Consider the following 12950-nt stretch of genomic DNA (forward strand, 5'->3'; position numbering starts at 1 on the left):
AACTCCTTCGCCCCCACCATAGCGATAGTACACGCACTTGTCACCATCGTTTACTACAAAGCCGGCAGCAGTTAATGTTCTTTCGAACTTCTCATGCCACTCCTTAGGAGCTTATTTAAGGCCATATAAAGACTTTAATAACTTGCACATCTTTCCTTCTTGACCAGGTACTACAAAACCATCTGGGTGATCCATGTAAATTTCCTCCTTCAACTCTCCATTGAGGAAAGCCGTCTTAACGTCCATTTGATGAACGAGAAGACCATGTGAGGCAGCCAGTGATAGTAGCACCTGAATTGTGGTCAGTCTAGCCACGAGTGAGTAAGTATCAAAGAAGTCTTCACCTTCTTTCTGGGTATAACCCTTGGCCACAAGCCGTGCCTTGTACTTTTCAATCATACCATCAGGTCTAAGCTTCTTCTTGAGTACCCACTTACATCCTACAGGTTTGCACCCATAAGGACGGTCAGTGATCTCCCAGGTACCATTAGCTAAGATGGAATCCATCTCGCTACGTACAGCTTCCTTCCAGTAATCAGTATCAGGAGATGCATAGGCTTCTGAAATAGTCCTGGGTGTGTCATCCACGAGGTACACAATGAAATCATCACCAAAAGACTTTGCAGTCCTCTGTCTCTTACTCCTCATAGGAGTTCCATTGTTACCCTCAACAGGATTCTCAACGTGTTCCATCGCAATGGTGGGTTCAGGAATTACAGTGAATTCCTCACTAGATGGAGTAGGTATCTCCTGATTTGATGAACTCGACATATCCTTCATAGGAAATATGTCCTCAAAGAAAGTTGCATCATTTGATTCCATAATCGTACCAACATGCATGTCGGATACCTCAGATTTTATTATCAAAAATCTATAGCCGATGCTATGAAAAGCATAGCCCAGAAGAACACAATCCATGGTTTTTGGTCCAAGCTTGCACTTCTTGGGAATTCGTATATTGACTTTCGCCAAACAACCCCAAGTACGTAGGTAAGAGAGTTTCAACCTTTTCCTTTCCCATTCCTCAAATGGAGTCATGGTCTTATGCTTTGTGGGAACTCGGTTTAGGACATGACACGCAGTCATTAGCGCCTCCCCCCACCATTCCTTGGATAGACCCGAAGTTTCTAACATGGTGTTAACCATATCGGTTAGAGTTCGATTCTTTCTTTCGGCTACCCCATTTGACTGGGGTGAGTAGGGAGGCGTCCTCTCATGGATTATACCATGTTCCGCACAAAACAGATCAAATTCATTGGAAAAATACTCTCCACCACGATCGGACCTAAGCCGTTCAATTTTTCGATCAAGTTAGTTCTCTGCCTCAGCTTTATATTTTTTAAAAAAAGTCAAAGCCTCATCTTTTGATTTCAGAAGATACACATAACAATATCTAGTGGAGTCATCAATCAGCGTCATGAAGTATGTCTTTCCACCTTTTGTCAACACGCCATTCATCTCACAAAGATCAGAATGTATAAGCTCTAGTGGCGCCAAGTCTCTTGCCTCTGCAGTCTTATGGGACTTGCGAGGTTGCTTAGCTTGCACACATACTTGGCACTTGGCGCCTTTGACAGTAGAGATTTTCGGAATTAAATTCATATTGGCTAACCGCGTCATGCAACCAAAGTTAATATGACAGAGTCGTGAATGCCAAATATCAGACTCATTATTGTGGCAAACATTATTAATAACTTTAGTGCAAATATCTGACAAAGATAGGCGGAACAAGCCTCCGCACTCATAGCCTTTTCCAACAAATTGTCCACACTTAGAAATTACAACTTTATTGGATTCGAAAACCAACTTAAAACCATCTCGACATAAATGGGAACCGCTAACGAGATTTTTATTGATGGACGGCACATGGTGAACGTTCTTCAGACGCACAGTCTTCCCCGAAGTAAACTTCAGATCGACCGTACCAACACCTCGAACGATGGCATGTGACCCGTTCCCCATCAGCACGGGTGAAGTCCCTGTTGCGTGGTAAGAAGAAAACATGGAGGCGCTAGCACAAACATGTACATTGGCACCGGTGTCAATTAACCAATCAGGGGATTGAAATACTGAAAGGATGGTAGGAAAAATACCGTACCCTGATTCCTTCATATCAGTATCACCGATGACAACATTAGCGGACTTGCCGCTCTTCTCATGTTCGCGCTCCTCAAAGCGGTTAGGACACTTCGGAGCCCAGTGATTAGGATCACCGCAGACATGGCAAAGTCCCTTCCCCTTCTTATGAGAATTCTTCTTGAAGTTGGTAGAATGTGATGGCTTGTTCTTTGTATCAAACTTGCCTTTGCCCTGAGTTTGTTCTTATTGTTTTTGAACTTGTTGGGCTGGGAGTTTTTCTTCTGTACCATGTGGGCACTAGAACCTCCCTCAGCAACTCGAGCACGTGTGTCCTTTGCTCTCGCCTTCTCTTCAACATCAAGAGTACCAATGAGACCCGCAATGGAAAACTCCTGTCTCTTGTGTTTCAGGGAATTAGCAAAATTGTTCCACGAAGGTGGAAGCTTGGCAATGATGCCTCCGGTAACAAATTTGTCCGGCAACACACACTTGAAGTACTCAAGTTCTTTTGCGAGCGACTGTATCTCATGAGCCTGCTGTACAACAAGGCGCTCATCAGTCATCTTGTAGTCATAGAATTGCTCCATGACGTACAACTCGCTGCCGGCGTCCGAGGCATCAAACTTGGCCTCGAGCGCAGCCCACATGTCCTTGCCGTTGTCAAACGACATATACGAATCCACAATGGAGTCATCAAGAACACTCAGAAGAGCGCCTTTAAAGAGGGTATCGATCTTCTCAAAAGCTTCCAGCTGTGCTGGATTAAGATCGCCCTCAGGCTTGCCCTTGGTGGCATCATAGCAGCCCATGGTCTGAAACCAGTAGACTGCTCTCGTGCGCCACCTCTTATATTGCGCCCCCTTAAAGGCAGGCGGCTTCAGATGCGCAGCAAAATCACTCGGAGTAAATTGCCTATAATCAGGTTTTTGGATTATTGGAAATATGAGCAAATTACTACGAGATTTAATCCGAATAAACAGAAGATAAATCATGACCACAGCAGCAGAGATTAAACTAATCATGCGAACTAGCATAGCAGATGAACATATCACATCTAGGGCACATACTAGAAGCATGAATTCTACCACGATCTCGAACAGGAAGGATAGAATCACATACGGTGCAGCGGGTGCAGCACCGCCGGCGTTGACGTTGTCGCCCATGTCGTCGAGGATGAGGTTGCCGAGGTCGGGGAAGAAGTCGTCGTTCGCGAAGTCGTCGCTGCCAGCAGTCGCGCGAGTGCGCTCCCCAAAAACCTGATCGCCCTTATCCCGTACAGGATCATGAGAGCGGGGTTCCGGAGGCCTGCTGTCCCTTCTCGCGGTGCACGCCGGAAGGAGGGATGGAGAAGACTTGCTTGGCGGCGCAATGATCTGGAACGGTGGTGAGAAACCATACGAAGCGACGGCGGCTAGGGTAGACGTCTGCCTGACTATATAGTGCGGGCCGGGTAGGTCGTGGGAGTAAACCCCACGTCCGAGTCGTCATGATCCAAAAGAATCGGAAACAGTTCAGTAATTAATGCGTCCGTTAATTATTAATTAATGACTCATTAATTTTCCCATGCAGCAAAAATATAGACAACGTGCATAGCTCTGTCCTCGGCTCAATCCCGCAACCCGCTTCGCGGCGCGTCGTGACGAGGCGTGGCGTGGCGAGGCGAGCGAGGAGGAGCGCGCGTGTAGGTCTCCTCTTCTCATGCTCATACAAATGGTAGAAGAGCTCACCTTATAAAAAGGTGCAACTCTCTCTTACTTTCGGGGTGGTACCAAACTTTAGCCTCACTCACTCCACTCACATGTGTGCATGAATGGGCCAAGAGAATTTCAGAATTTTAGTTGGGCTTTGGGCCAAAGGCCTACTAGCAAAATTCCAACACATACCTAGGGTTCGTCCGCTGGTCGTGTTGACCGGCTGCCCTAAAGAGTTTTTTTTCTGAGCCCTTGCTTCGGGTTTTTCTCTCCCCCATTGATCACCTTGATCGGCGTTTTCTATTTTTGGTTTTCCGATTTAAGCTTGATCGATTTACGTCGCCCGCCGCTGTTTGTCATCTGCATCGCGCCTCTACTCCGACTTGGCATCCACTACACCGACGTCTTCTCCTACTCAACTGCCTCGCGCGCTACCGTCCGCGCGTCCATCTGCACGTCGCTCTCGCGCCGGCCGTCATCGCCGTCCGGGACTCCTGTAACCACGACTCCAATCGCGCCTGTCTAGGACTCTTGCAACCACAACTTCATCCGGGTGCGTCCCGTGCGCTAGTACACCACGATGGTCCTCTCTTTTGCATGGATTGGACACCTGCACATACGTATGCACGTTGCTTGTGTTGCGTGGCCACTTTTATGCTAGGCGTTGATTGCGTGCAAGCACTTACTGCCTCCGCCGCCCGCTACTTCGATCCCGTCACCGAGCAGCTACCTCGCGCACGATTAGATTGATCACTTGCTCGTCGCCGTGAACCGTCTAATCTATACCGTGCATCGACCTGACATGTTGATTGTGCACGCCTTCGCAGGTCTCGTGAAGACTGTCTCAAGTTCAGCGTGCACCTCCACCGATCAAGCAACGGGCTACCGCTGTGTCGCTTCATAGTTGTTCTCCCGGCTGCACCGACTCGCGTCATCACTGCGTCGCCCTTCGGGCCCGCCGCCGCCCTGAGGCCGTCCGCTCCAGGTCCTCCCCGTGGCTGCACCGACCCTCGCGCCACCGCCACGTCGCCCTGTCGGGCCATCGCGAGCGTGGCACGCGGTCCATGCTGCCGTCTCGAGACCGTTCCCGTGGTTGCACCGACCCGGGTTCCGCCGCTGCGCCGCTCCTTCGGGTCGTCGCGTCGCGGCCCGCGGTCCCTCCCTCCGTCCCAAGGTCTTCCCGTCGTCACCCCGACCTGCCCGCCACCGCTGCGTCGCCTCTTCGGGCCGTAGCACCGCGGCCCACGTCCACCGCCGTCCCCGCGCGTCGACCTCTCGTGGTATGCGCCGCGCCACCTCCCTTGGCATAGGAACCGAAGGAAATATGCCCTAGAAGCAATAATAAAATTGTTATTTATATTTCCTTATATCATGATAAATGTTTATTATTCATGCTAGAATTGTATTAACCGGAAACTTAGTACATGTGTGAATACAAAGACAAACAGAGTGTCCCTAGTATGCCTCTACTTGACTAGCTCGTTAATCAAAGATGATTAAGTTTCCTGATCATAGACATGTGTTGTCATTTGATAAACGGGAGCGCATCATTAGAGAATGATGTGATGAACAAGAACCATCCGTTAGTTTAGCATAATGATCGTTTAGTTTTATTGATATTGCTTTCTTCATGACTTATATATGTTCCTCTGACTATAAAATTATGCAACTTCCGAATACCTGAGGAACACCTTGTGTGCTATCAAATGTCACAACGTAACTGGGTGATTATAAAGATGCTCTACAAGTGTCTTCGATGGTGTTTGTTGAGTTGGCATAGATCGAGATTAGGATTTGTCACTCCAAGTATCGGAGAGGTATATCTGAGCCCTCTCAGTAATGCACATCACTATAAGCCTTGCAAGCAATGTGACAAATGAGTTAGTTGTGGGATGATGCATTACAGAACGAGTAAAGAGACTTGCCAGTAACGAGATTGAATTAGGTATGAGGATAACGACGATCGAATCTCGGACAACTAACATACCGATGACAAAGGGAATGACATATGTTGTTATGCGGTTTGACCGATAAAGATCTTTGTAGGCGCCAATATGAGCATCCAGATTCCGCTATTTGTTATTGATCGGAGATGTGTCTCGGTCATGTCTACATAGTTCTCGAATCCGTACGGTCCGCACGCTTAACGTTCGATGCCGATTTGTATTATGAGTTCTGTGTTTTGGTGACCGAAGTTTGTTCGGAGTTCCGAATGAGATCACGGACATGATGAGGAGTTTTGAAATGGTCAAGGGGTAAAGATTGATATATTTGACGATGGTATTCGGACACCGGAAAGATTTCGGGACGTTTTGGATATTTATCGAGGAATCGAGGGGTTACAGGAACCCCCGGGAAAGTTATGGGCCTTAATGGGCCATAAGGGAGTAGGAGAGGGCAGCCCGCAGGGTGCCCCCCAAGGGAGTCTGAATTGGACTAGGTGGAGGGGGCGCGGCCCCATCTTTCCTCTCCCTCCTCTTCTTCCCTCTTCCCCCCTCTTAGAATAGGAAAGGAAGTCCAACTAGGATTCCGCCTTGGCGCGCCCCCTCATGGCCGCCGGCCTCCTCACTCTCCTCCTTTATATATGGAGGCGGAGGGCACCCCAAAGGCACATCAATAGTTCATTAGTCATGTGCAGTGCCTTCCTCCATAGTTTACTACCTCAGTCATATTGTCGTAGTGCTTAGACGAAGCCTTGGGCGGATCACATCATCAACACCGTCACCACGCCGTCGTGCTGACGAAACTCTCCCTCGACCCTCTACTGGATCAAGAGCTTGAGGGACGTCATCATGCTAAATGTGTGCTGAACACGAAGATGCCGTACACTCGGTACTTGGATCGGTTGGATTGTGAAGACGTTCGACTACGTCAACCGCGTTAACATAATGCTTCCGCTTTCGGTCTACGAGGGTACGTGGACACACTCTTCCCCTCTCGTTGCTATCCATCTCCTAAATAGATCTTGCGTGATCATAGGAATTTTTTTGAAATTACATGCTATGTTTCCTAATAGGAACGCCACCGTTCACGCCGGTCTTCATCACGCTGTCGGGTTCCTCGCCTATTTCGAGCACCGCCGCCGCGCTACTAACCTAGCCGTGTCACCGCCACCACCGCTCTTCTTCGGCCGCCGCCGCCGCTACTTCCGTAGCTGCCGCCGCCACCGCCGCTCTTCTTCGACGGGCGCCGCCGCTACGTCTGTAGTCGCCGCCGCCCGTCCACCCCCTTCGTCTTCGTCCAGGCACCAGCCTGTTGCCAGCATCGTCGTCATCTACCCCTACCACTTCATCTACTCCGACCATCGTTGGTGACATCGGCCCCGCGCCGATGGACGCCTCAATCGTCGTCGAGTTTTTCTCTAATGGCCCCTCCGACTTCTCCAACATGGCGTACAGCTCGTGCAGGTCTCTCATCTATGCATGCCTGGTACTGGCAACACTGGTGCGTGCCTTCGTCTGCAACGTGTCCCCGGGCCTGGCAAGCCTGGAGCGGCGTTTGGTGAACTTCGTCTTCGTCTGTCTACGCATGCCTGATGCTGGCAACACCGATGCGTGCCTTAGTCCACGACGTGTCCCCAGGCTTGGCAAACCCGGCGCGACGCTTCGTCAACACCGTCTACCTCCCGGCGTACCCCTACTTCGACATCACTGCGCCCAGGCTAACCCGGCACCTCCTTACGCCCGTGGCTCCATGACGTTTTCCTCGACACCGGCTACCCCGACTTGACATCGACCACGTCATTCTTCGCACGGCTACCTCGACCACGGCTACACCACTCTACGCTCTCGGCTACCTCGACATCGGCACAAAGGGCTATCATCCGCTTGAGCAACTCGCCGGCTTCCTCTACAGTCAACGCGTCCGTGACGCGACACCGTCCACAACGCTCCCACTACGACTGCGGGGGGATGTCAGCCCCTCGGCTACTATTCTCTCTAGTCTGACCGTCCGCGACGCTCCTGTTGTCTGCGACGCTACCGCTACGACTGCGCGGGGATGTCAGCCCGTCGGCTACTATTCTCTCTAGTCTAATCATCCGTGACGCTCCTGTTGTCTGCGACACTACCGCTACGACTGCGGAGAATGTTAGAGATATATTTGGGTTACTTGTATTTGGTAGTGTAGGATTTGTAATCCGTCTCCTACCTTATCTTCAGGAGAGGCTTTTTGCCTTTCAAGTCTTTTACTCAATATATACTCGTCATCGAGGCTCAATAATACATCCATCATATTCCGCAACAATCCCTCTCTCCCTTCTAACACACACTGCCAATGAGTGCAACACGAAGACGTCCTCGATTTCTCCAAGAATGTATGTGTAATTTTAATTTTTTACTAACTGTAAATTTTTATAAGACGGTTTTAGAGTCTAGAACAGAGTCAAAAAAAATGTCTTATATTAAGTTAAGAGAGAGTATTATATGTCGACTTTGTGCATGGCCGAGAAGACATATTTTCTATACCTACTAATAAAGCAAGGTGCGTTTCGTCAATTTTTCATCCGTTCACCACCCAAAATAAAAAATTTCTATTCGAGGTGGTACTAAATTCTTATGCGTTTGACTGCTAGAAAAAGAAAGCTTTTCCAGAATTTCGGAAGTGGCTGCACGATATGGCCCAGTGAAGCCAGCCCACTTTATTTTCTGCCCACGCAGCTATGAAAATTCTATTTTTCGCATAGGGCGACAAATAGTTGGAGCTTCGCACAGGACAACAAATAATGGGCGTGCCCATTTTTCTTTGTTTCTGTGTTTTATTCTATTTTTATTCTCCTTCCCTTATCTCCTTTTCCACTTCCAAGTTTACTTTTCTTATAGAATTTAATTAATAAATTCAAAATTCTCAGAAAACGTTCAGAATTTCAAAAAAATCAAATCATAGAAAATGTTCATAATTCCAATTTTTTCCCTATTTTGACATATATACAACACTTGAAAAAGTTTCCCATTTTTTCGAAAACTTTATTCTTTTCAAAATTGTTGAGATTTCTAAAAAGAAAACAACAATTTAGAAAATTCTCCAATTTTTTTTTAAAAAGTGAAATTTTAACAATTCAAAATAATGTTAAAAGATGCACATTTTTGAAAAAGGTTATGAATTTTTAACACATGTTCCTATTCTAAAAAATCGTGCACAAATTCAAGTAATGTTCATGTTTTTATGAAAAAAGGGTTGGTGTTTGCAAAAAATGTTTGTGAATTTTAAAAGATGTTCCTATTTCAAATTTTGCTCACGTTTTCTGAAAGTGTTCATAATTTTGAAAAATCTTTAAAAAATGGTTCATATTTCCTACAATATTCAGAAACTTCATACCCTAAAATCTCCTCAATTGAAAGGAAAAGTATTGAATAATTTGTGGGCCTTCTCCAGCGTACAATAGCGTAACAAGACTCTTAAATGCCCTTATTCATATGAATGAAAAAATAGCGGATTGATTACTCTACACCCGACGAAACCGAGAAGGTAAATGTTCCTTTTTCACATGTGCACAAGGTTTTGCTTGCACATATAATTCTCACTAACTTTAAATACGTACCAATTTTTGTCCCATTGCAACGCACGGGCATATGTGCTAGTATCTTCTCTTCTGCTTTCTCTGAACCAAACAAAGAGGCCATAAAAGTGGACACGTTAGTGCCAGTGGCTCCGGGCGTTCAACCTTAGCCCTCCACGTCCAATCCAACGGCCAAAGTTGCTACTCCTCATTTCATTTCTCACGAGCAATTCTAATCTGATAACACAGCTTAGCAAGGGGCTTACATGAACCACCGGCCATCACCGGACTGTCCGCGAAACCAGCTACTAAAATGAAAATGAAAGCTACTGCGGTGCCAGCCCGCTGTCGTAGTCGCTGCCCCTCCGCGGCCCATTCTGCAGGTTTCTCTCGAACTCCCTCAGGTAGTCCAGGAGCAAAACGATCACAAAGAGGATGAACCCACCGGAGGAGCTGCTGCCACCACCGCCGCCTCCGCCGCCTCCTCCGCCGAACCGAAACGGCGGGAACCCGACGCCCCCGTCGTCGAGCCTCGGCTTCACCTTCTCTGCGATCAGGTGCCACCCAAGCAAAGAGGTAAGGAGATCATGCGACAATGCCATTGGAAGCACAGGTTTGCAGTGAACTCAACTTCGGAAATGAGACGAGGTTTGCAAGGAACAAAGCAGGGTTACGCAGAATGCAGATGCCTTGCATTGCATTACCTTTAACTGAACCTGACGGTGGAGAGGTGGGTCCCGAGAACGATTTGCGCTTCGCGGTTTGCGTCTGGTTAGCACAGCACGTTATGTTCTGCAGGAAAAAAAACATTCAGTGACGATCCGCGTGAGATGCTTCTGAATTTGATGGAAAGGGCAAAGAATCGAACGAATTAATCAAGTGTATCCTGTTACTTCTAATATGCAAGATCAAGTAGAACTAGACAACCTTATTTTGCTTGTAGGAATTCAGTTCTGCACAGTGAAAAGAAACACCTCTGTTTTTTTTGCGGATTTTAAATAACTCTGAAGCTTAAAAACAACCAGCGCTTCAAATCCCCTCTTATGCACTCTTTTTGCCTAGCTAGCGCGAACAGCTTGCGTCGAAATTCGAAATCGACTGCACTGACATAATCTAGCCAATAAGAATATGTTGATCCCTTCTGTTTGCAAGGCCGGATAATCCTTCAGCTACACAATTATATATATATATGAGATGGTCTCTGTCATGTTATAATGCGTACAGTATAGGTTTTCCAACTTTCTAGTGATTTCTGATATATTCGCTTCCAGACTTTTCCTCCAGCTATTTTGCAAGTTGAAAAATCCTGGCTTCCACTAAAATCTGAACGCCTTGAACCTTTCAGATTGTTTATGCGAGAAACCATTGAATTGCTTCCATGCATTATGACAAAACCCTATTTGAATTTCTTTCTCATTTTTGTGCCAAAAAACTATTGAATTGCTTCCACTAAAACTCTTACAAATTACACCTAATAAGTTACAAATAATTTAACCAGGTATAATCCATAACGGCGAGAAAAGAAGACAAGCAAGCATGCCATAGCACCACGCAAAACAAGTAGGCTCATCTTACTGCTTTCACACAGATGGAGTTGCTGAGCTTATTCCTCCGGGACTGCGAACCCGAGATAGATTGTTCTCCCCAGCTTTGTCCTACACAGAATATTATAAGTTCTGCATGAGCTTTGGTACACAAAAACAATACTAGTAGCAGTACGCGGAAACACCATCTCCTACTATTAAATCGCAGTAAAAAACGACCATCTTCCTTAGTACGTAGGGTAATCTTCTCCGCGGAAACACCAATACTTATTTTTGACACGGACAGGGGGGTGCAATTTTTTCAGAAATATGAAGTCAGAAAACAGAAAACCCCTGCAATTTGACTCAATGCGCATGCAAGTATGCAGTCGTAAAATGGCAGCAATTTCTGTCCCGGCGGCAGTTATTGGATAAGATAGGCAGAGTAGAGAGGTGGATGAACGGACGAGACGAGCGGCGCCAACCTGGTTCTCTCGCCGTCCGCTGGCGCGCCGCGGGCCGCAGGAGAAGCGAGCTCGGCGCGGACATTGTGGCGAGCGGAAGCATGGCGGCCGGCGGCGTCGACAGAGCGAGCTGGTCTCGTGGTGCAGTGCAGGGCCTGGACGAGAAAAATCACAGAGACATGGAGGACGGTGAGGACGAGGAGGAGGGAAGTCTGATTGCAAGGGAGTGACGGGGCGCGAGGTTACCTTGCAGCTCCGGATGAGAGCGCGGCCGGGGCTGTGCTGTGGTCAGAGCGAGGGACGACGACGAGGAGGAGCTGGAGGGCTGGGTGTGGTGGCGTTCATGGGCAGAAGAAGGTTATCCATTAGGAGGGCCATTTTTCTTAAACTAAATTTTAAAAAGGGGCTTGTAGGAACTTGCATTTTTTTTCGTTTCATTTGTACGGTTGATTTGTTTTATTTTGAAGTTTTTCTGTGGCCTATTCTGCACTTATTTTTTCGCTCATTCAATCTCTATGTCTATGAAACAAATACTCCCTCCATTTCAAAATATAGTGCGTCCGCGCTTTCCGAGGTCGAACTTTGACCATAAATTTAACGAATGAGACCGACTGCGGCGGGAGAAAAAGTTATATAATTAAAAACGTCTTTTAAATACGAATTCACTGATATAACTTTTGCTCCCGCCACAATCGATCTTGATAGTTAAAATTACGGTCAAAGTTGAAGCACAAGGATAGAGAAAGCACTACATTGTAAAATGGAGAGAGTATATTTTTTCAGGGAACGGCATCATGGTTAACCTCATTGATTTGGGAAAATGGTGACATCGTTTGTGATATGGGCCACTATGAAACTGATACCCCTCCGTCAACAAATATAAGAATTTTAGATATTTTAAAGGAAAAGCTTATCTTCAACCGGCCGGTCGCGCAGTCCGTCCATCGGTTTCGTGTCCGTCAGATTGTCAGCTGATCAGACGAACAAGAGCAACTCCACCCCTATCTCTGTGTACACACCGTTTTTACAACTGAGCAGTTGTTTTTGAAGGGAGAATTTACAACTTCCTGGCCCTTTTTTGCAGCGGCGGTGACTCTTGCGGCTGGAGGGCAATGGAGCCATGGAGGCGAGGAATCTCACGAGATCCGACGAGGATGGGGCGCGGGCAGGAGGCGGGAACGTCCAGGAGCCGCGAGGGACGGCTACTTGTGCGGCTAGGAGGGCGACGACGGTGAGGATTCCAGCCAGATCTCGCCGGATTCGACAAGGATGACCCGTGGGCAGGAAGTGGAGACGTTCGGGAGCGGCGGGGGCTCGTCTCGGCGAGGTCCGGTGGGCTTGACAGCGAGCGTCATAGCAAGGACCTGCGACAGTAGCGGCTCACGGTGCTCCTGCGGCGCATGATGCTCCTTCAGCAGAGCATGTTTTCTAAACAAAGCTCTTGTTGCGATAGTAAGTTATGTTTCTGAAACAATGCTCTTGTTGCAAAGAGAAACTATACGCAGAGATGCTTTTGACAGTGTCATCAATGTTTCTGAAACAAAGCTCTTTTTTGCAATAGTCACTAATGTTTCGGAAACAAAACTCTTTGTTGGAATAATCACCGTTGTTTATGAAACAACACTCTTGTTGCGAAGTGGGATAGTATGTTACGCAACTTATATCGGACGGCACGTGAGGTGGCGGATCTTTTAAA

The 12950-nt window shown here is 47.4% G+C and overlaps 1 protein-coding gene across 1 annotated transcript; it reads right to left on the reverse strand.

Annotated features, from left to right (window-relative positions):
- Positions 1-9451: 9451 nt before the first annotated feature.
- LOC125516103 (protein YELLOW LEAF 1, choloroplastic) lies at positions 9452-11622 on the reverse strand. Its single transcript, XM_048681582.2, has 5 exons — positions 11501-11622; positions 11276-11409; positions 10843-10922; positions 9972-10059; positions 9452-9814 (listed from the first exon to the last, which is right to left on the reverse strand). The coding sequence occupies exons 2-5, from the start codon at positions 11355-11357 to the stop codon at positions 9594-9596; spliced, it is 471 nt and encodes a 156-aa protein (XP_048537539.1). The 5' UTR covers positions 11358-11409; positions 11501-11622; the 3' UTR covers positions 9452-9593.
- Between the last annotated feature and the right edge of the window lie 1328 nt (positions 11623-12950).

Source organism: Triticum urartu, chromosome 6A (assembly GCF_056163025.1).
Source record: "Triticum urartu cultivar PI428250 chromosome 6A, HENAU_Tu73, whole genome shotgun sequence".
Taxonomy (NCBI): Eukaryota; Viridiplantae; Streptophyta; class Magnoliopsida; order Poales; family Poaceae; genus Triticum; species Triticum urartu.

Coding starts and splice junctions, on each gene's coding strand:
- LOC125516103 (XM_048681582.2), bottom strand. CDS start 11,357: ATGCTTCCGCTCGCCACAATGTCCGCGCCGAGCTCGCTTCTCCTGCGG. Junction 10,060..10,842: donor ACTCCATCTGTGTGAAAGCA/GTAAGATGAGCC, acceptor TTTTTCCTGCAG/AACATAACGTGCTGTGCTAA. Junction 9,815..9,971: donor ACCGTCAGGTTCAGTTAAAG/GTAATGCAATGC, acceptor ACCTGATCGCAG/AGAAGGTGAAGCCGAGGCTC.